Raw genomic sequence first — 25,220 nt, forward strand, 5'->3', positions numbered from 1 at the left:
AATACCTAGTGTCGCCGAAAATGTTCTCCCAGAATCAGAGTGCAGCTTTCGCGCAAACAGAGGAACTACTGACATGGTCTTTGCCCTCAGACAGCTCCAAGAAAAGTGCAGAGAACAAAACAAAGGACTCTACATCACCTTTGTTGACCTCACCAAAGCCTTCGACACTGTGAGTAGGAAAGGGCTTTGGCAAATACTAGAGTGCCTCGGATGCCCCCCAAAGTTCCTCAACATGGTTATCCAACTGCACGAAAACCAACAAGGTCGGGTCAGATACACCAATGAACTCTCTGAACCCTTCTCCATTAACAATGGCGTGAAGCAAGGCTGCGTTCTCGCACCAACCCTCTTTTCAATCTTCTTCAGCATGATGCTGAAACAAGCCATGAAAGACCTCAACAATGAAGACGCTGTTTACATCCGGTACCGCACGGATGGCAGTCTCTTCAATCTGAGGCGCCTGCAAGTTCACACCAAGACACAAGAGCAACTTTTCCGTGAACTACTCTTTGCAGACGATGCCGCTTTAGTTGCCCATTCAGAGCCAGCTCTTCAGCGCTTGACGTCCTGTTTTGCGGAAACTGCCAAAATGTTTGGCCTGGAAGTCAGCCTGAAGAAAACTGAGGTCCTCCATCAGCCAGCTCCCCACCATGACTACCAGCCCCCCCCACATCTCCATCGGGCACACAAAACTCAAACGGTCAACCAGTTTACCTATCTCGGCTGCACCATTTCATCGGATGCAAGGATCGACAACGAGATAGACAACATACTGGCCAAGGCAAATAGTGCCTTTGGAAGACTACACAAAAGAGTCTGGAAAAACAACCAACTGAAAAACCTCACAAAGATTAGCGTATACAGAGCCGTTGTCATACCCACACTCCTGTTCGGCTCCGAATCATGGGTCCTCTATCGGCATCACCTACAGCTCCTAGAACGCTTCCTCCAGCGTTGTCTCCGCTCCATCCTCAACATTCATTGGAGCGACTTCATCCCTAACATCGAAGTACTCGAGATGGCAGAGGCCGACAGCATCGAATCCACGTTGCTGAAGATCCAACTGCGCTGGGTAGGTCACGTCTCCAGAACGGAGGTCCATCGCCTTCCCAAGATCGTGTTAAATGGCGAGCTCTCCACTGGCCATCGAGACAGAGGTGCACCAAAGAAGAGATACAAGGACTGCCTAAAGAAATTTCTTGGTGCCTGCCACATTGACCACCGCCAGTGGGCTGATATCGTCTCAAATCGTGCATCTTGGCACCTCACAGTTCAGCGGGCAGGAACCTCCTTTGAAGAAGACCACAGAGCCCACCTCTCTAACAAAAGACAAAGGAGGAAAAACCCAACACCCAACCCCAACCCACCAATTTTCCCTTGCAACCGCTGTAACCGTGTCTGCCTGTCCCGCATCAGACAGCAGCTGACGTGGACATTACCCCTCCATAAATCTTCGTCCGCAAAGCCAAGCCAAAGAAGAAGAAGACATGTACAACCAGGTGAAAGAGCGCATTTCTCCAGACCCCCTTGGACAAACATACACAGCATGTAAAATATAATATAAATATTTCAGAATCATTTACTCATTTATAAGACACCCAGGATTACAATCTCACAGTCTGCGGGAAGAAGCTATTTCCCAGCCTGGCCATCCTAATCTTGACACTTTTGTATCTCCTTCCTGATGGTAGTAGGCCAAAAATATTGTGATGGATGGTAAGGGTCTTCTATAATTCTTTGAGCCCTATCCCGGTGAATGTCGCCAACACTGGAAAGGGAGACCCCAGTAATCGATATGATTCATCAAAATTTATTTTAATTTCAGATTTAAGAATAGCAAATTCTTGTGCGTTAAATTTTAGTGGGTAAGAATGTTCCATATTTTCTCACTCCCCTAATTTGCTTCCTAAAATCTGCAGTTATTAGCTCAACTGGCTTATGTCTGCCCGTCCGTCGAACTCCCCTTCGACTCCCGGTGAGCTTGCTGTTCAGCCTCGGAGTTGAGTGGAGAGGAATGTTGCTGGCTTACCTGTCTGGCAGTCAGCTCCTGAGAACCGGTCGTGGCATTGGCAATAGTAACTCTTCCGTAGGGAATCTCTGAAGCAAGTCCCTCCATTTTGGCAGGGGTTTGAAAGGCAGGGATCTGAAAAGCACAAGCAAATGGTTGGCAGTTTGCAAGCTGCAAATCCACAGTGATCTTCTAGAAGGCTGGCTGTGTCACATATTGGATCACCCTTGGGGTAATTTACCTCACCAGCAGTTCTGAACCCCTTGCCCTTTCCCCACCCCCTCACCCTTCCCCCACCTTTCCCCCACCCCCTCGCCCTTCCCCCACCCCCTCACCAGCCAAGTTATCCACTCTACTCTGCATCCCCATCAGTACGTGATCTCATAGGACTCCCTGGTCTAGCCCGGTGATCTGACCCAGCCACACTGCATCCTTGAAGCCACCCTGCACTCTGCGGAAGGGCTGAAGACCCTCTGAATTGGGAATGAGTGGGCCACTGGCCCCTCTGATAACTTCTGTGAACATTGAACATTACAGTGCAGTGCAGACCCTTCAGCCCACGTTGTTGCACCAACGTATTAAAACCTACTTCTCAACAATTTAATCCTACGCTCCCTCACACCCGTAACCCTCTATTTCTCTTACACCCACATGCCTGTCTAAAGGTCTTCTTAAATGCCCCTATTATTCCATCCTCTACCACCACCCCTGGCAATGCATTTATTTCAGGCACTCTCTGTACTGCACAGTCAGTTTGTTTACATTTATTATGTTTACAGTTTATCTGTTTATATGTTCATGCTGTGTACAGTTTAATTTTTGCACTACCAATTAGTGAAAATTCTGCTGTGCCCACAGGAAAAGGGAATCTCAGGGTCATTGTCATTGTCTCTGACAATAAATCTGAAGCCAGAATCTGAAATCTAAGGAGGAATAAAGAAGAGATGAACAAGAATATTTTGATAATTTATATTAGCCAAGCAGCATACTTCCTTTATCAAAATGAACAGTTTTAAACAAAAATAAAGTGGTTGCTTGTTGCCACTCCGCATGCACACGTGCACATAAAAGCCTGCAAAATTAAAAAAGTTTGAAGGTTTTTGAAAAGTCCAGATTCTCGCGTAGTCCAGATTTCTGGACTTCCACTGTACACTTGACAGAGATAAAAGTTAGAGCAGGTATAATTATGTTTAAGAGACATTTGGACAAGTTCATGGTTTTCTAGTAACCAGAAGATCAATGGCACAAATACAAGTGCGGATCAGAGGTTGCGTGTTCTGCAGGGAGGGACTCGTGGGCTGAAACCCTCAGGGTTTGCCCACCATCCGAGATGCCACAACAGGAATGGCCCAAATCAAAATCAGAATTTACTGTCATGAATATATCACAAAATTCTTTGTTTTGCGGCAGCGTCACAGGGCAAATATTGCTATAAATTCATTTTTTTAAAATAAATAAATAGTGCGAGAAAATAGAGAAAGTTGGGTAGTGCCTGCAGTTCATTGTTTGATGACATCTGATGGCGGAGGGGAAGAAGCTGTCCTTGTGCCGTTGGGTGTTTGTCTTCAGGTTCCTGTACCTCCTTCCTCATGGTAAGCGTGTGAAGAGGGCATGGCCTTGGAGGTGAGGGTCCTTGAGGATAGAGGCTGCTTTATTAAAACACCACCTCTTGTAGGTGTCTTTGATGGAGTGAAGTCTCGTGCCTGTGACGTTGCAGGCCGAGTTAACAACCCTCTGGAGTTTTTTCCTGTCCTGTGCATTGGCACCTCTATACCAGACAGTAACGCAACCAGTCAGAATGTTCTCCACGGTCCACCTGTAGAAATCTTTGAGACTCTTTGGTAACATACCTACTCTCCTCAAACTCCTCACGAAGTATAGCCACTGGCGAGCCTTCTTCTTGGTTCCATCAACATGGAGGCCCCAGAATATATCCTCAGAGATGGTGACACACACAGGAATTTGAGGTTCTTCACTCTGTCCCCTGCTGACCCCTCAATGAGGACCAGCTTGTGTTCTCTCAATTTCCTCCTCTCCACCACCTAGATGGGTGCAGTGTCAACAAACTCAAGAAACTCAACATCGCCCAGGACAAAGCCTCAATAAAATTGATATGCCATAGACATGGACCAGTCAAGTATTATAACAATACAGGGCTTTTATTAACAGACTGGAACCACCTCTAAACTGGCCAGTGGTAAAGCATCTCCATCTGTTATACCAGTAGGGTGAAGTATCTCTACAGCCATAGCCAATAGCAAGCGGTCAGTATAATACGCCCCCACCCCCCCATTACATAATCACAGGCATGCATAACTGTAAAGGAACAATGAAATTTCCCACCTTGTACAGGACATTGTGGAACTGCACAATGATCCCAGGAGATAATGTCATTCATTAGCGTGTAACACCATGGCTTTTCATCATGGTCCAAGTTTCTGAAACGAACACACAGGCATCTTAATCATGGGCTGAAACTCCCCTGAAGTTTACCCAGTTAATAAGTCAAGAATATTCATGGATGTCAGGGGCGGCTCTGTTAGCGCAGCAGTTAGCACAATGCTGTTACGGCACCAGCGACTGGGGTTCAAGCCTCCCACTGTCTGTATGGAACCTCTACGTTCTCCATGTATCTGCGTGGGTTTCTTCGGGGTGCTCTGGTTTCCTCGCTCTGTACAAAACGTGCAGGGGTTGTGGTGAAATTGGGCTCATGGACTGGAAGGGCCTGTTACCGTGCTGTATGTTGGGGGGAAAATATAGAACATTTACAGCACAGATAAGTTGATGCTGGAGAGTCTCAGCAAGTCGTTCAGCGTTCTTTAAGTAGCAAAGGTAAAGATATTTCAGGCTTGAGCCCTTCATCAAGATATGAGCTAAAAGCAGACAGGTGCCTAAGTGAAATGGTGAGAGCAGATGGCAGGGAGGAGCACAGGGCCACAGGTAAGAGGTCATAGGTGGATATGGGTAGGAGGGAACCCATATCCCCTTTCAAATAAGCGAAGGAGGATGCCTGGGTAAGTTTTACAGGGTTCCCTGACCATCTCTGAGACCCGGTAAGATTTAGACCGGGCTTGCTCAGTTCAGCCCTTTCAAATAGCCTGGGTCTTCAACCTAGTAAAGTGAAGTCATGGAGGGGGGGGTTTGGCTCTTTCAATGGAGAGGGTGCAGGGAAATCACGGGGCAACGGAAGGTTGTGGAAGTCAAAGGGGGAGAGTTGGATGTCAAAAGGTGGAAGTGGTAGGTGGAGGGGGGAGATGGAGGCGTGGGTATCAGAGGGGAGATAAAAGGGTCTGAGAGCTGAGGGGGGGGGGTGGGAGAGCACAGCACTGGCCCTTTAGCCCACGATGTTGTGCCGACATCTATAAGCTGACTTCACTACAATCTAATCCTTCCCTACTTCACCCTATATTTTTCTTGCATCCATATACCTTCCAAAGAATCTTTTGAATGTCCTTTTTGTACCAGCCACCACCACCACCCTCAGCAAATTCATTCCAACCCTGTATCACCTGGTTCTAATAATTTAATATTGTTTCTTACCAACAGAGCCACGCCGCTCCCCCTGCTTACCTGCCTCTCCTATTGATACACTGTGTATCCTATTCAGCTCCCAATGGCATCCGTCTTTTAGCCAAAGCGTCATACCTGCCTACGTGTAGCTGAACTACAAGGTTGTCCACTTATTTCTTAGGCAGGCCACAAACTGCCATTCAAGAACTCGCTCAGCAAGGGGGGGGGAGGTGGCGAGAGGATGCCATACCTGCCAGGGACCTCCTCCGCCTGCCGCGCCATCACACGTCCTCCTCCCTCCAGCATTTCAGACAGACACGTGTGCTTATGCCGCGTGGAGACAAAAACACACTATTCATTCAGGTGACACCCCCTCTGATGGCCTCACCCAGTGTGGTCCACAACCCCCTAGTAACACTAGTGCTGCAGGTGGGTGGGAGGAGGGCACAATAACTCATTTGGGGAGGGGGGCATAATGACACCGAGCCTGATTTGTTACATTGCAATGCATCCCCTTTGGCTGCAATTGTGCCTTATCTGCCTGTCCCTCCACACAAGCTCCCTACCAGCTGTCCCTATTGTGCGCCAACCGCCTCTTCCTCCACTCCATCACTTTGCTTCCCACCCCCCCCCCCGCAAACCTAATTGAAACCCACCCCCCAGCGTGGCCTGCTGAGTTTCTCCAGAACCTAAGAGTATTGTACTTGACCCCAGCACCTGCAGGCTTTCCTGATTAACTCCCCAGAGGGACTTTTCTGCCTCAGCTAACTCCGTGTCGTGCTCATGCCGTTCCGTTTCTCAAACCTGCAGTATCTGTGGTCCCCAACGCCTAAAATGTGAGGGTCCTCCAGCATTCTGATGTCAAACTCCATGGAGATTAATTCAGATGTCCAATGCAAGCAGTCGGTCCCAGAGGCAGTCTTATCGGCTTTCCCTCGGTAGGAGCTCCCGTTGTCTTTGTAGCAGTCAGAAGCAGAATCTGAACATAAAATATTGCAAATGTGAAATGACGGGTTAATTCTGGAAATCATTTTCCCCAATATATTGTGATTGTTGATTCATACTTTCTGTGGGGGGAGAGGGAGAGGGAGGGGGAGAGGGAAAGGGAGAGGACGCAGATCAAAAGCGGAGGAAATAGAAGGCAAAGAGAGAGGGGGAAAAGGGGGAGTGTTTGGGAGAGATAGGATCAGAGAGAGAGTGTGAAAGGGAGAGGAGAGAGTGTGTGAGAGGGAATATGAGAGACCAAGAAAGAGAGAGAGAGAAGAGGAATACATACCTACACAATTTACAGTGCCAAATTAACTGAGCATCCCGAATATCTTCAGGATGTAGTATGAATGCAGAAAGTCCAGAGGAAACCCACAGAGCCACAGGGTGGGGGTGGGTGAGCAGGCAGGACAAAGGAAGTGGAAGTCTCACTGGCAAATCCCCTTTCCGAGGGAAAGGTAAATACAGCCTGAGTTATAGTCACAGAGTCGCACAGCATGGAAACAAGCCCTTCGGCCCAACTTGCCTATGATGAGAAAAATGTCCCACTCACATTCGTCCCACCTGCCTGTGTTAGGTCCCTATGCCTCTACACCCATCCTATCCACGATCTGTCCAATTTTGCCTTAAACATTGCCCCAATCGTCTCCTCCATCAGCCCGTTCCGCTTAACTCACTATCCTCTGTGTAAAAAAAGTTATCGTCAGATTCCTGTTAAATTTCCCTCCCCTTTCCCGTCCCACCTTAAACCTATGTCTTCAGGTTACTGATTCCCCTACTCTTAGCAAAAGATTCTCTGCGTTCACCTGATCTAGGCCTCTCATGATGTTGTAAACCTCCCTGAAATCTCCTCTCATCCTCCTGTGCTCCAAGAATTAAAGCCCCACCCACTCAACCTCTTCCTATAACTTAGGCCCCTACCCCACTGAGTCCCAGCAACATCCTCATAAATCTTCTCTGCACCCACTGCCTGATGACGTATTCCTGCTCTGGATCCCAGCTCCTGCTATCGCTGTTGCCTCTATCTGAGTTTCTCACCCAGTAGCTTCATCACGATGGTGGAGTCGTAGAGCCAGACTGCTCCAAACAAGCCCTTCGGCCCATCCTTTCCGTGAATGTCATCAAGATCCTGTTTAACAGCACCTGATCTATCGCCTTCTGTGCCCTGACAGCTTTAGTCCTCATCTAAGGGTCGGTAGGGTGTTCGCTGCCACCACCTTCAAGATACCCATTCCAGACATTGGCAAGGTGAAAATGTTCTATCTCAGGTTCCCTCTAAACTTCTTACTCCTTAGCCTCACCTTATGCCCTGCAGATCTATGTATATCAGCTGTGGTAAAAAAATATTTCCCAATATCTATCTCAGCGGTTCTCAACCTTTTTCTTTCCACTCACATACTACCTTAACGATATAACTATTTACAGCACAGAAACAGGCCAGTTCATCTCTTCTAGTCCATACTGAACACCTTCTCCCACCTAGTCCCATTGACCTGCACCTGGCTGATCGCCCTCCACATCTCTCTCATCCATATACCGATGCAACTTTTCCTTAAATATTAAAATCGAACCTCCATCTACCACTTCAGCCAGAAGCTCATTCCACACTCCTACCACCTTCTGAGTAAAGAAATTCCCCCTCATGTTTCCCCTAAACTTTTCCCCCTTCAATTTCAATCCATGTCCTCTTGATTGAATCTCCCCCACTCTCAATGGAAAAAGCCTGTCCACATTGACTCTATCCGTCCCCTTCATACTTTGAATATCTCTAACAAATCACCCCTCAATCCTCTCCACTCCAGAGAATAAAGTCCCAGGCTGCTCAACCTTTCTCTGTAACTCAAACCCTGAAACACAGGCATCATTCTTGTAAACCTCCTCTGCACTCTCTCTATTCTGTTTATATTCTTTCTATAATTCGGCAACCAAAACTGCACACAATATTCTAAATTCGGCCTCACCAATGCCTTCTACAACTTCAACATGACATCCCAACTCCTCTACTCAATACTCTGATTTATGAAGGCCAACATACCAAATGCTTTCTTCACCACCCTATCTACATGTGATTCAACTTTCAGAGAATTATGTACAAGAATTTGTAAATCCCTTTGTTCCACTGCACTCCTCAATTCTCTACCATTTAACATGTATGAACTATTTTGATTAGTCTTACCAAAATGTAGCACCTCACATTATCAGTATTAAACTCCATCTGCCATCTTTTACCCCACCCTTCTAACTATCCTATATCACCCTGTAAACTTTGATAACTTTTTTCACTGTCCACAACACCATCATTCTTTGTATCATCTGTACATTTACTAATCCAATTTACTACCCTATCATCCAGATCATTAATATATATGACCAACAGCAGTGGACACCAGCCTCCAAATCGACAAAGCATTTTCCATCACTACTCTCTGGCATCTCCCATCCAACTACTGCTGAATTCATTTCACTACTTCAACATTAATACCTTCCTAACTAACCTCTTATGCAGAACTTTGCCAAAGGCCTTACTAAAGTCCATATAGACAACATCCATAGCCTCCCCCTTCTCAACCTTCTTAGTAACCTCCTCAAAAAACTCTATAAGATTTGTTAAACATGATATTATCACATACAAAACCATATTGACTACTCCTAATCAATCCTTGTCTTTCCAAATAATTGTATATTCCATCTCTAAGAATACTCTATTAATTTATCCACCACCAATGTCAGACTCACACACCTATAATTACCAGGTTTACTTTTGGAACCTTTTTTAAACAGCCGAACAACATGAGCCACCCTCCAGTCCTTCAATCCTCCCCCGTGGCCGGTGACATTTTAAATATTTCTGTCAACGCTCCCACTATTTGTTCACTAACCTCCATCCGGGTCCTAGGGAATATCTTGTCAAGACCCAGAGATTTATCCATCCTGATTCTCTTTAAAATAGCCAATACTACCTCCTCATTAATCTGTATATTATCCATGACCTCACGACCAGATTTCCTTACTTCACCTGGCTCAATATTCTTTTCCTTAGTGAATACTGAAGAAAAAAAATCATTTAAAATTTCCCCCTTCTCTTCTGATTCCTCACTTTGTCCACCCTCTGATCCTCAAGGGGCCCAATTTTATCCCTCACATTTCTTTTTACTTTTAATGTGCCTGTAGAACCCCTTTGAATTTATTTTTTTTACCTTACCTGCCAAAGCCTTTCTAATTTATTTCTTAAGGATTTTTTGACACTCCTTGCATTTCTCAAGTTCCCTGCTGTCTACACCAGTTGTCCACATCCCTCTTCCTCCAAACCAAATTCCCAATATCCTTTCAAAACCAAAGCTCCCTATATTTTCTAACCTTTAATCCTCACAGGGACGTACCCACTCTGTACTCTCAAAATTTCTCCTTTGAATATCCTCCATTTATCTTTTACATTGTTCCCTGAAAATAAATTACCCCAATCCACACCTTCTAAATCCTTTCACATCTCCTTGAAATTAGCCTTGTTCCAATCAAGAATCTCAACCTTAAACCCAGCCCTATCCCAGCCCTAAACTAATAGTATTATGATCACTAGACCCAAAGTGTTCCCCAAACACAAACCTCTGTCATCTGACCTATCTCACTCCCTAATAGGAGATCCAATATTTCCCCCTCTCTAGTCAGTTCTTCTATGTATTGATTTAGAAAACTTTCCTGAGCATGTCTGACAAACTCCAACCAATCCAGCCCTTTTACAGTATGGGCGTCACAGTCAATGTGTGGAAAGTTAAAATCTTCTATAATCACCACCTTATTTTTACTACACATATATGTTATCTCCTTACAAATTTGCTCCTCTAATTCTCTCTGACCATGAGGTGTTCTCATGCCTTTCCCATTCCTCACTTCCACCCAAATCGCCTCACTGGACAAGCCCTCCAATCTATCCTGCCTTAGCCCCGCTGTAATGTTTTCTCTAATAAACAATGTGACTCCTCCACCTTAACCCCCCCCCCCCCGTTCTATCACACCTAAAACAACGGAATCCTGGAATATTTAGCTGCTAATCATGCCCCCTCCTACAACCAAGTTTCACTGATGGCCATGCGGCAATCCATGTTCTAAGCTCATCCCCCTTTATTACCATGCTCCTTGCATTGAAATATATACACTTGAGAGAATATCCCCCACATTCACTCCTTTGATTACCATCTACTTTTACCCCCCCACCCCCACCTTCATTCATTTTAACATTCCAGTTTCTCTCTCCCTTCATATCTAGGTGTACTTCTACCCTAATCTCCGTACTCTCATTCTGATTCCTATCCCCCCTGCCAAACTAGTTTAAACCCTCCTCAACAGCTCGAGCAAACCTGCCCACCAGGATATTGGTCCCCCTCCAGTTCAAGTACAGCCCATCCCTTTTGTATGGGTCTGGCCTTCATCAGAAGAGATCCACAAATGTGTACTCCTGTCCCCTGCACCACACATTCATCCACCACATCTTCCTGTTCCTACCCTCTCCAGCACGTGGGACAGGCAGCAATCCCGAGATTACCACCTTGAGGTCCTGCCTTTTAACTTATTTCCTAACTCCACATATTCTTTCTTCAGGACCTCATTCCCACTTCTATCTATGTCGTTGGTCCCCACGGCATCTGGCTGCTTCTTCTCCCCTTCCAGAATGCTATGGACTCGATCAGAGACATCCCTGAGCCTGGCACTTGAGAGGCAACATACCAACCGGGATTCCCGATCTTGTCCAGCAAACCTCCCCTAAGCAGTGAGTCCCCAATTACAAGAGTTCTCATCTTTTCCCCCTACCCCTCTGAGGTGAGGGGCCAACCCCTGTGCCAGAGACCTGACCACCCCAACTTGTCCCTGGTAGGTCATTCCCCCCAACAGTCTCTAAAAAAGTATACTTATTACTGAGGGGAACGGCTGCAGGGGTACTCTGCATTGTCTGTCTCCCCCCCCCCCTTTCCTTTCCTCACAGTCACCCAGTTAATTGACTCCTGTCTGTTTGGGATGACTGTCTCCCTGTAACTCCTATCTATGATTGCCTCTGCCTCCCTTATGATCCGAAGCTCATCCAGCTGCAACTCCAGTTCCCTAACACGGTCTCCCCGGAGCTGCATCTGGATGCACCTTTTGCAGGTGTAGTCATCAGGAACATCTGTGCTGTCCCTGACCTCCCACAATCATAGCACAGGACCACTCCAACTGCCTCCATAACCTACTCTTAAATTAAATTAGATTAATTAAAATAAACTTACTAACCTTACCTCACTGGAAGCACTTCCTCAGCCTCTACTTGTCAAATTCTCAAAGTTTCACTCCTACACTGTGCCACTCACTCACTGGGCCACTCCTTCAGCCACTCCCCTTTTTGTTGGTCCATGCCAATTAACTCAATTACCAACTCTCCCATAGGTGCTCTGTGGTTAGTAAGGGATTATCTGAGGTGATATGTGAGTGGAAAGAAAAAGGTTGAGAATCATCGCCCTTAAGGATTTTCGTTTCTTTTAATTTGGACATACTGCTCAGTAACAGGCCCTTCTGGCCCATGAGCTGTCCTGCTTAAACACACCGATATAACAAACTAAACTATTACCCCCATGATATGTCTCTTGCGTTACTTGGGAATCTTCTAAAATAACTTAGAGAAGCGAGATTTCATTAACAGAAAAGACTTTACTTATTGATGCCTTCCACCATCTAAGGAAAAACTGTTCACATACATAGACATACACCACACAGTGGTGCAGTACAGTTACTATAGTGAAAAGGGAGTATTCTTATGCGGTTACAAAATAGTCACATTATCCTGACTATATAACATCCCGTATGTTTTAGAGGGTGGGTGGAAACTAAAACACTGGATGAAACCCACGCAGACACGAGGAGAACCAAATACAGACTGTGCTGGATGTGAACCTGGATTGCTGGCGCTATAATAGCACTGTGTCATAACTGCTACACTAACCATGCTGCCCCAGTTTACATGGAAGATTATACAGCCTTCCTTCAATGTTGCTGGATTACAAGACAGTTTCTCATCAAAACAAGTCCATTAACTAGCCCAGGGAGAGAGAGCATTGTCCATCAGCTCATTGAGCATCCTCAGCTCACTTCAAGTCTAACTTAACCAGAGGGTTAAGTAGAATAAAAGTTGAGCAAGAAGGATTCACAAGATTGGAGGGCTTTATTTATAAGGAGAGCCTTGATAGGGCTTTATTCCATGAAATGCAGGAGGGGTGAGCATGTGGAGGTTTACAAATTCATGAGGGGATTGCATAAGGCGAATAGTCAATGTCTCTTCCCCAGATAGGAGAGTCGAAAAATGGAAGCCATAGGTTTAAAGTGAGGGGGGAGGGTCCTGAGAGGTAGATATTTCACACAGAGAGTGGTGGGTATGTGGAACAAGCTGACAGAAGAACCGGTAGAGGTAGGGACAATTAACATGGCTACGTGGACAGGAAGGGTTTGGAATGATAGAGGCAAAATACAAGCATGTAGGACTAGCTCTGTTATACTGCTGGGATACCGTGGACGAGATGGGCAGAAGGGAAACAGGCCCCTCAGCCCAACTTGCACACACCGACCAAAATGTTCCTCCTACACTAGTCCTATCTGCCTGCGTTTGACCCATATCCCTCTAAACCAGTAGTGTTCTACTCACAGACCACCTTGAGTAATCCCTATGCCATCGGTGCTCTATGAGGTGGGATGAGAGTGGGGGGAAAAGTTGAGAATTGTCATTGGCACATAACGAGTCAATTAGGTACGATTAAAACAGTGGTTTTCAAACCTTTTCTTTCCACTCACAGAGCACCTTAAATAATCCCTGGAATCACAGAGCATCTACGGCATAGGGAATACTTAAGGTCTGTGAGTGGAAAGAATAAGTTTGAAAACCACTGCTCTGAACCCATCCACTCCATGTATCTGTCCAATTGGCATGGTTAATGTAGTGGTTATTGCATCTCTTTTACCTGGGTTTGAATCCAGCATTGCCTGTAAGGAGCTGTGTGTGTTTCCCTATGTATGTATGGGTTTCCTCTGGGTGCACCGGTTTCCTCCCACCCACGTGCGGAGTTTGAGGTTAATTTGGGTGTCAATGGCCAGAATCAGCTTCCATTGTGTTGTAAATAAAATTTAAGATGTTTTTAAAAAAAGAGCTTTGGAAAGATGTCTTTCAAAACACTATCAGTAATTCTTAAGTTAAATTTGGAACTTTTCCCCTTTTTGGATCACCTCAAGATGTTCACATATTACTGACCAATTCAGAGCCAAATTTTATCGTTTACACCAGTGGTTTTCAAACTGCCTCCCTAAACTCACATTCCACCTTAAGTAATCTCCATGCTATGAGTACTTTGTGTTTAGTAAGGGATTGCTTAAGGTGGTATGCGGGTGAAAACAAAAGGTTTGAAAACCATGGTTTTCATCGCCCCTCATTGACTCATTATGTGCACCATTTCAGAACCCCAAAGGAAATGGATCAATAACAATTGTTCTCAAGCAAAATATTCCAGGAACAATTGGGTCTAGAGCAGTGGTTCTCAACCTTCCCTTCCCACTCACATCCCACCTTAAGCAATCCCCTACTAATCACAGAGCACCGATGACATAGGAATTACTTAAAGTGTGGATTTGGGGGGCAATTTGAAAAAAACTGTTTTACATCATTGATATCCAGACGTGAAATTTTGATTAAATGGAAAAGATAATACTCCACCTACACATACACGGTGGTTAAGATATTATGTTTTGTTTAACTCTAGAAAAATAATAGATATTCTATCAAGGATTCAAATGTGAAGTTCCAAAAGACATGGGCCCCATTGATAGACGATTATCATAATGTCAAGATTTAAGGTGGTTCTCGAATTTTGGCGCTGTGCTGTCCGTCTCCAAGTTGATGTCACTTGATTTAAACATGTCAACCTTGCTTAGAGGAAGGGGTTTGAAAATGTTCCTTTTGAGTTTTTTTTTTGGGTGTTCTTCTTTGGCTTGGCTTCGTGGACGAAGATTTATGGAGGGGGTAAAATGTCCACGTCAGCTGCAGGCTCGTTGGTGGCTGACAAGTCCGATGCGGGAGAGGCAGACACGGTTGCAGCAGATGCAGGGGAAAATTGGTTGGTTGGGGTTGGGTGTTGGGTTTTTCCTCCTTTGCCTTTTGTCAGTGAGGTGAGCTCTGCGGTCTTCTTCAAAGGAGGTTGCTGCCCGCCAAACTGTGAGGCGCCAAGATGCACGGTTTGAGGCGATATCAGCCCACTGGCGGTGATCAATGTGGCAGGCACCAAGAGATTTCTTTAGGCAGTCCTTGTACCTTTTCTTTGGTGCACCTCTGTCACAGTGGCCAGTGGAGAGCTCACCATATAACACAATCTTGGGAAGGCGATGGTCCTCCATTCTGGAGACGTGACCCACCCAGCGCAGCTGGATCTTCAGCAGCGTGGACTCGATGCTGTCGACCTCTGCCATCTCGAGTACTCCTCAACATGATTATCCAACTGCACGAAAACCAACAAGGTCGGGTCAGATACAGCAATGAGCTCTCTGAACCCTTCTCCATTAACAATGGCGTGAAGCAAGGCTGTGTTCTCGCACCAACCCTCTTTTCAATCTTCTTCAGCATGATGCTGAACCAAGCCATGAAAGACCTCAACAATGAAGACGCTGTTTACATCCGGTACCGCACGGATGGCAGTCTCTTCAATCTGAGGCGCCTGCAAGCTCACACCAAGACACAAGAGAAACTTGTCCGTGAACTACTCTTTGCAGACGATGCCGCTTTAGTTGCCCATTCAGAGCCAGCTCTTCAGCGCTTGACGTCCTGTTTTGCGGAAACTGCCAAAATGTTTGGCCTGGAAGTCAGCCTGAAGAAAACTGAGGTCCTCCATCAGCCAGCTCCCCACCATGACTACCAGCCCCCCCACATCTCCATCGGGCGCACAAAACTCAAAACGGTCAACCAGTTTACCTATCTCGGCTGCACCATTTCATCAGATGCAAGGATCGACAACGAGATAGACAACAGACTCGCCAAGGCAAATAGCGCCTTTGGAAGACTACACAAAAGAGTCTGGAAAAACAACCAACTGAAAAACCTCAAAGAAAAGCGTATACAGAGCCGTTGTCATACCCACACTCCTGTTCGGCTCCGAATCATGGGTCCTCTACCGGCATCACCTACGGCTCCTAGAACGCTTCCACCAGCGTTGTCTCCGCTCCATCCTCAACATTCATTGGAGCGCTTTCATCCCTAACGTCGAAGTAATCGAGATTTTGGGTGTTAAATCATATTAAATTGTTATAATTATGTACTGCATCCTGGATTTCCTTGTTATGAGAATACTGTATAATGTTTTGATTTTTTTTTAAGCTTGTAGCACATTGTATAAATGTACTGTTCAATCTTTTATATTGTAAAGCATCAATAAAAACATTTTAGAGGAGTCACGTGATGGAGTAGTGGCCGGACGGTGAACTCCAGCCCTCTCCAGAAAAGTCGGAAAAAACAAAGGAAAACACAAAGGCACAAAAATAAAAATTAAAGAAAAGTGAGTATAAAGGTGGAAAGAAGATGGCGACGAAAAAAGAAAAATCGAAATCAACGGTAAGAGAGGAAGAGAAGACAACGGAAGAAGAAGGAGAAGGCCTTATCTGTTCGAAGAGGCCCGCGGTGGAGAGAGAAACCTGCTCCCTCAGGTTGGTAGAAAGTGGACTACAAAAATGGCTCGCTGAGCCGAGTAAAAGTGCGCAACCGCGCATGCGCGACTCCTCGCGCATGCGCGATGCACATGCAAAAAAACATTCCGACGGGAGGGGTGACCAGCTGGGGAGTCGATCTCCACAGCCGGCAACGACAGCTGCAGAACACCTGCAGCAAGAAGAGAACATAGAAAACAACGAAAACAAGAAAGAAGAGAAGGGCAACAAAGAAACAACAGATGGCCAACCCAGAGGAAGAAGAAGAGGAAGAATACAGTGAAATAGAAGAAGAAAAGAAAGGCAAGATAAAGGAGGTACTTTCTCTTATTAAGGGATAGATGGAGTCATTTAAAGAATGGCAAACACAGGAATTTAATGATTTAAGAAGAAGAATAAAAACATTTTAAAAGAAAAAGATAAAAAGGGCTGTTTCCATGCTGAACAACCCCATTACCCTGTGACAAGTTCTGAATACATGAACTGTGCACGTTGCTTTACCTATCTTGCACCTCTTTCCCGCATGGCCCTTGCTGCAGGAGCACACTCTCTCCCCTGTGGCCCGAATTTCCAGGCACTCTCCGCCATTGTGGCACGGGTTTCTCTCGCAGGCTGTGAATCAGAAGGAAAGGTCACTTTCTGAGACACCGCACTCAGTGCCCCAACAAACCAGCTGCGCATCTCACGGGGAATTAGTTGGCCAACAATTCCGTCCTTGCATCAACCCCCTGCCATCTGAAACACTCCCTGCTCCTCCGCCCTCACAGGGTGTCATGCGCGGTGGAGAGAGTGGGGCAGTCAGGTGGTGTAGATTACTATTAAAGGGCTCGAAGCTGCAGCGGGCTGAGGGAATCCCTGTCTCGGATTCCAATGTCCTCAGGGGAAACGTCTCAATGGCCTGTCCTGGTCCAGCCACATCTACATCATGGCCAGGAAACCCCCTAGTACCTGCACCTTTCCATCCAGCACACAGTATCTTTGACCCACTACCATCAAGGAGGTACAGGTGCATCAAAATCTGGACTGCCAGACTGGGAAACAGATTCTTCTGAAAGCAAATAAATCTTCTCAAGCATGTTTATATATTTAGTCTGATTATTTATGTGATTGTTATGTACTGTGTATTGTGTGTATTTTTGTGTGTGCACCATGGTCTTGAGAGATGCTGTTCCATCAGATTGTAAATGTACAATCAGATGATAATAATCTTGAACTTCTTTTGAAGCCTGAGTAAATTTGCAAATTGCCTGAATCTCTCAACAACTTTTACAGGTGGACCATTGAAAGTATCCTATCAGGATACATCACTGCCTGGGATGGGAACAAAATTACAGTAGGTTGTGAATGTGGAACAAGGAAGGTGTACATGAAAATGTCCATGGTGAAAATGAGGCAGTCCAACTCAGGAAACTGAGAGTTGATGGAGGGGGTGTGAGGTATCCCAGATGTAGGTGGGAATGAACTGGACCGGGGTAGAGGGGGACAAAATGGAGTCGGGTTCAGTGGGGCAGGAGCTCGTGGAGACAATACGGTCCACCGGGACAATTGGGTTCATGGATCTTGGGTAGGAAGTAGAACTGAGTAGTGTGGGGTTGGGAAACAATGGGGTTTGAGGCTGTCAGTGGAGATGACCAGAAGTGATGAGGTCAGAGATGGTGTGTGTGTGACAGTGGCTTGATGTTTCTTGGTGGGGTCCTGTTTAAGGGGTAAGTAAGAGGAGGTGTCTGAGAGCTGTTATCTGGTGAAAATCAGGACCTTAGACCACAACCCTTGTCTGCGGGTTTGATGGCGAGGTTGGGATTACTAGCGGTGGGAGGAGGCCAGAGCGTTCCCCAGTGGGGGAAGAGGGGTGCGATTTGAGATGAGAATAAGTGAGTGAAGTGATTAAGTAATCTGTGGTTATTGTGGGATGACTTAAGGCAGAAGGTGAGTGGAAAAAAAAAGTTGAGAATCGCTGCCCAAACCACAAAACCATCTGTCTGAAGAACTAACATATTTTGCTCCACCTGTCAACTGTGAATATTTATTTATTTTTGTTTATCTCCCTGTTCTATTTCTGATTTTATTTTCTCATCGTGGCATTTTGTATATTAATTATATTTAAATTGCTGTTAGTGTGTTTTATGTTATTGGGAAGTAAGACCTTAATTGTATCTGTACATAATCTTTCTTCTTCTTTCTTTCTTTGGCTTGGCTTCGCGGACGAAGATTTATGGAGGGGGTGAAAAGTCCACGTCAGCTGCAGGCTCGTTTGTGGCTGACAAGTCCGATGCGGGACAGGCAGACACGGTTGCAGCGGTTGCAGGGGAAAATTGGTTGGTTGGGGTTGGGTGTTGGGTTTTTCCTCCTTTGCCTTTTGTCAGTGAGGTGGGCTCTATGACAAGAAACTCCCATTTATTCATTCACCTGTTTTCCTGACTTCTCCCCATCAACCAATCACAACCCACAGTTCTCTCCCCAACAGAGGCTCACTTCATCAACCAATCACAACACACTGCTCTCTCCCCAAGAGGCTCACTCATTCAACCAATCTCGTCCCACAGCACTCTCCCCAACACTCAGTCCACAAACCAATCATGACCCATAGCTCTCTCCCCAACAAAGACTCATTCCACCAACCAATCAAATCCAACAGCTCTCTGCCATCAGAGGCTCATTCATCCAACCAATCACATCCCACAGCTTTCTCCCCAACAGAGGCTCACCCCACCGCCAATCACCTCCCACAGTTCTCACCCCAAAAAAAGACTCGCTCCACCAGCCAATCATAACCCACAACTCTCTCCCTAACAGAGGCTCACCCATTCAACCAATCATATCCCAAAGTATTCTACCCAACAAAGCCACACCCCACCAACCAATCATCTCCCACAAGGGTCAGCACTAGAATGAATTTTAGGGGGCCATTAGTTTGTTGGTGGGGGGGCGGCATGCTATTGGATGCTGGGACCTACCTGTTAACCTGGGGGTGGGGCACTATGGCATGCTGGGACTTCGCTACCGACCAACGTTAACACCATCTGCCCCTCCAACGTAGGAGATAAGGGCACTGCTTTTATTGCGTCAAGCATTACTAGGTGTTACTGATGCCTGATGCATGTTAGAGACTTGACCAGGAAAGGCTGGAGAGTCACTAGCATGCGTAAAGCTAGTTGCTCGTGACGCGGGAGGGTGTGTGGGGCAGGTCTCACATCGAGCGATGGCTGCCACTGTATGGGGGCACAGCACCTCACTTGAGGGGGCAATGCCTGTGGATGCCCCTCCTTGGCGCCAACCCATCAACCAATCACAACCCACAGTTCTCTCCCCAACAAAGGCTCACTTCATTAACCAATCGCCACCCACAGCTCTCTCCAACAAAGGCTCAACTCATCAACCAATTACCACTCACAGCCTGATAACCCATCCTTTGTTGTGCCTTTCATTGCCAAGCATTTAAACCCCATCCTGACCAATGTTTATCCCTTGATTACTGTCAATAAAACAATATTTTCAATAATGGTGTTTTCTCACCCACATGACCTGTAACCTTTGAGCGCAACCTGTCGTTTTTATAAAGAATACAAAGCCTGGGGATTCTTGTATCATTCATTTGTCCTTCCCGGGACATTTTGCTCCACGTTATACAAACTGCTTTCCAGGTACCTTTGGAACTTAAGGAGATAAAACGAATCCCTTCTTTCGTGCAGAAACATCTCTCGACGTCACCATGAAGGATTCGGGTCCACGTCTCTCCAATGTTGTAATACTTCAGATGCTGTCTTTCAAAGCACTTGTCTGAATATAAAGGAAAGTGGTCATTCTCCATTGAACCTTAAAATAGTACAGCCCAAAGGCCATCCTGCCCTTTGACGTCGTACTGGTTCTTTGAAAGAACAATCATAGAACCTGGAACATTACAGCACAGGACAGGCCCTTTGGCCCAGAATATTGTGCCAACTTAAGTAAACATTCCACAACAATCGATTTTTTTCTCCTTATTTCACATCAAGTTGGTTGTGGGAATTAAAAGTGAAATTGGTACAACAGCGCAGTTGGCCTAGCGGTGAGCACAATGCCATTACAGCGCCAGCGATCGGGACCGGGGTTCGAATCCTGCGCTGACTGTAAGGAGTTTGTGCGTCCTTCCCATGTCCATGCAGGTTTTTCCCGAGGGGATCCAGTTTCCTCCCACCATTCAAAACGCACCAGGAGTGTCAGTTAATTGGGAGTAAATTGGGCAGCATGGACTCATGGCTGAAATGGCCTGTTACCATGCAGTATGTCTATAAATATTTTTTTACAAACCATTACCCTCTTAGGTTAATTTGTCTGGATAGGATGTAAAATAAAGTTTATCCACTGTGTCTCAATATATAAGAACTTAAGAAATAGGAGTGTTGAACCTGCTTCGCCATTCAATGAGATCATGGCTCATCTGCACCTACCTGCCTTTTCCCCCTACCCCTACTTTGTAAGAATCTATCCAACCATGTCTTAAATATGTTTACTGAGGTCACCTCCATGGCTTCAATGGGCAGAAAATTCCATAGGTTCACCACCCTCTGGGAAAAGCAGTTCCTCCTCATCTACCACCTTGAATCTCAAGTCTACGTCCTCTAATTCTAGTCTCCCCAACAATGGGAACAGCTTACCTACCTCTATCTTATTTATGTCTTCTGTACTCTTACATGTTCTTGTAAGATCCCCTCTCATTCTTCTAAATGACAATAAACATTTCAATTCAATTCACTAGTCTTTCCCACAAACCTGCAAATATTTATCCATTTCCCGTTGGCCTCATCGAATTTTCTTTCACTTCCTAACTGCACACAAGATAAGGATGATCTTTCAATATTGACCAACAAGTATAAATTCTGGACCACAAGAGTCTGTAAAAATCAGCAAACGTCCTTCTGGGAACCCTTCAGGTCATACACAGGAAAGTCTGCAAATGGTGGGGTCGAGGGCAATGCAACAAAAAAAAGTGCTGGAGGAACTCAGCAGGTCGCGTAGCATCCAGAGGAAGTAGAGGGTGATGGGCAGAGAATTGGCAAATGAAACACAATGTTGGAAAGTGCACAGTCAAGCAGTTTGCTAGAAGAAATAAACAGGTGGACTATTTTCTAAATGGGGAGAAAATTGAAAATACCCAAATGCAATGGGATCCAGGAGACCTCATGCAGGAGAACCCGAAGGTAAACATGCAGGTTGAGGCAGTGGTGAAGAAGGCAAATGCACAGCTGGCGCTCATTTCAAGAGGAATGGAATACAAGAGCAGGGATGTGATGTTGAGGTTTCATAAAGTGCAAGGTGAGACCTCACTTGAAGTATTGTGGGCAGTTTTGGGTTCCTCATTTAAGAAAGGATGTGCTGACTTTGGAGAGGGTTCAGAGGAGGTTCACAAGGATGATTCCAGGATGAAAGGGTTATCATATGAGGAGCGTTTGACAGCTCTTGGCCTGTACTCATTGAAATTTAAGAGAATGAGGGATGAGCTCGTTGAAACATTTTGTATATTGAAAGATATGGACAGGGTAGGTGTAGAAAGTTCATTTCCCATGGTGGGAGAGTCATGGACAAGAAGGAACAAAGGGATTGAAAGGTATCCACTTAGAACAGAGATGCAGAGAAATTTCTTCGCACAGAGAGCGGTGGGGGCGTAGAATGAGCTGCCAGCTGAAATGGTGAAAGTGGCTCAATTTTAACATTTAAGAAGAATTTGGACAGATGGGAGAGGTGTGGAGGGCTATGGAATGGGTGCAGGTCAGTGGGACTAAGCAGAAAAATGATTTGGCACAGACTAGAAGGGTTGAAGGGGCCTGTTTCTGTGCTGAGGAGAGGCAGGAGGAACACAGGCTCACAGGAAAGAAGTCACAGGTGGATACAGGTGGGAGAGTAGAAGAGGGGAAAGCTGAGAAATGAAAGGGGGGCAGGACAGCTGGAGAAGGACAGGAATAGGGGATGGGGAGCTGAAGAAAAGGAAACAGAGGGATAGGGAAAGAAAGAGACTCGAGGGAGAGGTTAACGGAAATTGGAGAAGTTGATGTTAATACTGTCTGGTTGGAAGTGCCCTGAGATCATCTCTGTAAACTTCCTCGAGGTTTGAGAAAATGTTGTAACCTGTACAATTTCCAGGAGAACCCTCAAGTGGGACAGTTGAGTCGTTGGGTCGCTGTTCAGCTGGCCAAGAGCCCAATGGTCCAAGGGCCTCCGCTTTTGTTCCAATGTGTGTTCATTTATAAAACAGGCGAATGCTCCATCAAAGTACAACTTGACCCAGACTCACTGAGAGCCCAGAATATCCCTCCCATTGCCTTCCTCCCCAGTGAAGAGTCAACACCAAGTCCCTCTCCCCACTCCTCCTCTAATGCAGATTCCTCAGCACCCAGTGCCATTTGAAGCAAACATCAACCTCATTGACTCTGACAGCAACTGACCCTGAGGGACAACTGACGAGCGGGCATGGGAGAAAATAGCAGGCCAACCCTGCATAGGAGGGGGGGGACCAGAATTGCTCGAGGGTCTCCAGGGAGTTAGTCAGAGTGAAGATAGGCTTGGGATTTATGGGAAAGAGAGAAACTAAATGGATACAGTGGAACCACAGAGACCTCGGATGTGGTTTTGTAGTGTGTGTGTGGGGTAGTGTGTGTGCGTGGTTGTGTGGGTGGGGGAGGTTTGGTGTGTGTGTGTGTGTGTGTGTGTGTGTGTGTGTGTGTGTGTGTGTTTGTCTGTCTGTGTGATGAGGGTGTGAGTGTCTGTATGTGTGTGAGTGGGTGTGTTTGTGTGCATTGAGTGTGTGTGTGTATATTGTGTGTGTGTGTGTGTGTGTGTGTGTGTGTGTGTGTGTGTGTGTGTGTGTGTGTGTGTGTGCGTGTGTGTGCGTGCGCGGGTGCGCAGTATGGGGATTTGTCAGTGTCTGTCCATATGTGACCGTCTCACTCACTTTTCTCGCAGAACTCTCCAGTGAATGGATCCCTACACAGACACGTGTACGACTGGTTCCTGGGGTTATTAACACAGGCTCCCCCATGCCAGCAAGCATGGTTTTCACAGTGATCTGTCAAACAAATATGAGCTTGGTCAGACTACGATGCCAATCACACTTCAAACACGTTAGTCACTGGATGTTCTGACATGAAACAGAACATTTGGCTAAAACACGAACACTAATTTAAACTATTGGAAGGCTGGATTGGTCGGGGAGGTTGGATAGGCTGCAACTGTGTTCCCTGGAGTGAAGGAGGCTGAGAGGTAAAAATAATAGTGGGAAATACAATTACGAGAGGCACGGTTCGGGTAGATGGCCCAGTGCTCTCCCCTTGTTGGGGATGTCTTCAACTGCAGGCATAAGTTTAAGGTGAGATGGAGAAGGTTTAAAGGGGATCTGAGGGTTACATATTTTGACACAAAGAGTATCTGGGAATGAGCTGCACTGTGATTGTAGTGAAAGCATAGAAAAGCTGGGGGAATTCAGCAGGTCTCACAGTGTCCATCGGAGGTAGAGATATTTGACCGACATGATGGAGCAAGTCAACCCCAAGGAAGGTCTCAAGCCCAAAACCTTGCTAAGGATGCTGCAGGACCTGCGGGGTTTCTCCAGCGTGTCTGTGTATTGCTTGTTGTTCACGTGATCCGCTCCTCTCTCAATTTTGTTCCCCTCGATGGACTCACCCCTCATCCTCCCATGCAGCAAGATCACTTCTCACTAAGAGAACTTGCCCACTCCTCACCTTGCCTCAGAAGACAACCAGGCCAACTGTGACAGATTATGTTGTATTTGTGTTGTATATAGATATTTATTTTTTGGAGATAAATTGAGGCAGGTTTTTTTTTAACTGTCGGTCACACACAAACACTTCAAAACAGATCTCATTTAAAATATTGGAGCTCTGCTCAAGTCAGACAGGGCGGCTCCTGGGGGCCTTTACAAAAACTTTGGGAGTGACCAAGAGACTTCACTTTTGAAAAGCAACAGGGGAAATAGATTGGAGGAGTAGTTCGGAGCCACAGGCTGTCTGGAGTGAAGTTTGCTGTTCTAAGAGGGTCATGTGGTTTTTGCAAGCAGAAAGAGTAAAACAGGCTTTTCTCAGAGAGAGATCAGTTCTGCAGTTTTACAGTCAGCAGCAGCAGCTGGGACTGGAACCGGACAAGCTGACAAGCTTGTGGAAAAACCCCATTTGGAAGATGGATTGTGAGTGCTTAGTTCAGCTAGGTCAAAGCCCTTGTGGTTTGTCCATACAAGAGGAGAGGACTGGCTGTATAATGTTTCACTTGAAATAAGGGAAACAAAAAGGAAGTCTGGTGACCTGAAAGAAAGAGGTTATCATCTGGAAAACCCTGATGGGGCAAGTTTCTTCAGCAAGACTCCAATGTAGCTGATTAAAAGGGATCAGCTATAGGCGTCCAGCGAACAACAAATCTCTCTCTGAAAACCGACAAGTACCTTCCTGAGCAGAAATCATTTACCTTTCAAGCACCAAAGCCTGGTGAACTTTATAAATGTTACATTCTATGCACAATTTTAAGAATTGCCTGCAACCAGTGAACTTGGAGGAATGAGAAGTGAGATTGAACTGTAAATCAAAGAACTTTTCTAAACTTACACACACATTAAAAACATGTGCGCTTAGAATTAGAAGGGGGTTAAGTTAAGTTAATATGAATAAGTTAGAGTTTGATCCTGTTTTCATGTTTAAAGACGATTAAAAGCAACTTTTGTTTAAGTAACCATCTGTCTTGGTAAATTTCTATTGCTGCCAGATTTTGGGGTCCTATGGGCTTGTAACACAATGAAATTAGGAGGGGAATAACTAGAGTAAGTGCAACTGAGGTTGGGTGAGATGGGAATCAGAGGACATGGGTTAAGGGTAAAAGAGGCAATGTTTAGGGGGAGTGGTGGGTGTGTGGAATGAGATGCCAGCTGAAGTGGTGAAAGCAGGCTTGATTTTGACATTTAAGAAAAATGTGGACAGGTACATGGATGGGAGGGGTATGGAGGGCTATGGTCCAGGTGTAGGTCAATGGAACTGGGAAG

At 45.9% G+C, this 25,220-nt stretch overlaps 1 protein-coding gene across 3 annotated transcripts in view; it reads right to left on the reverse strand.

Annotated features, from left to right (window-relative positions):
* The window catches only part of LOC138765089 (hepatocyte growth factor activator-like), a 104,873-nt gene that overhangs the window by 46,691 nt on the left and 32,962 nt on the right, over positions 1-25,220 (reverse strand). For 2 of the 3 annotated variants that reach the window (XM_069941809.1, XM_069941800.1), the window contains exons 5-10: positions 23,130-23,243; positions 19,850-19,981; positions 16,706-16,816; positions 6,323-6,497; positions 4,352-4,446; positions 2,030-2,143 (exon numbers count right to left, since the gene is read on the reverse strand). In XM_069941809.1, the coding sequence (XP_069797910.1) occupies positions 2,030-2,143; positions 4,352-4,446; positions 6,323-6,497; positions 16,706-16,816; positions 19,850-19,981; positions 23,130-23,243 (741 nt within the window). The remainder of the gene's footprint in view (positions 1-2,029; positions 2,144-4,351; positions 4,447-6,322; positions 6,498-16,705; positions 16,817-19,849; positions 19,982-23,129; positions 23,244-25,220) is intronic. The other variant, XM_069941819.1, reaches the window with a different exon arrangement.

The sequence above is a fragment of the Narcine bancroftii genome, chromosome 1 (genome assembly GCF_036971445.1).
Source record: "Narcine bancroftii isolate sNarBan1 chromosome 1, sNarBan1.hap1, whole genome shotgun sequence".
Lineage (NCBI taxonomy): Eukaryota > Metazoa > Chordata > Chondrichthyes > Torpediniformes > Narcinidae > Narcine > Narcine bancroftii.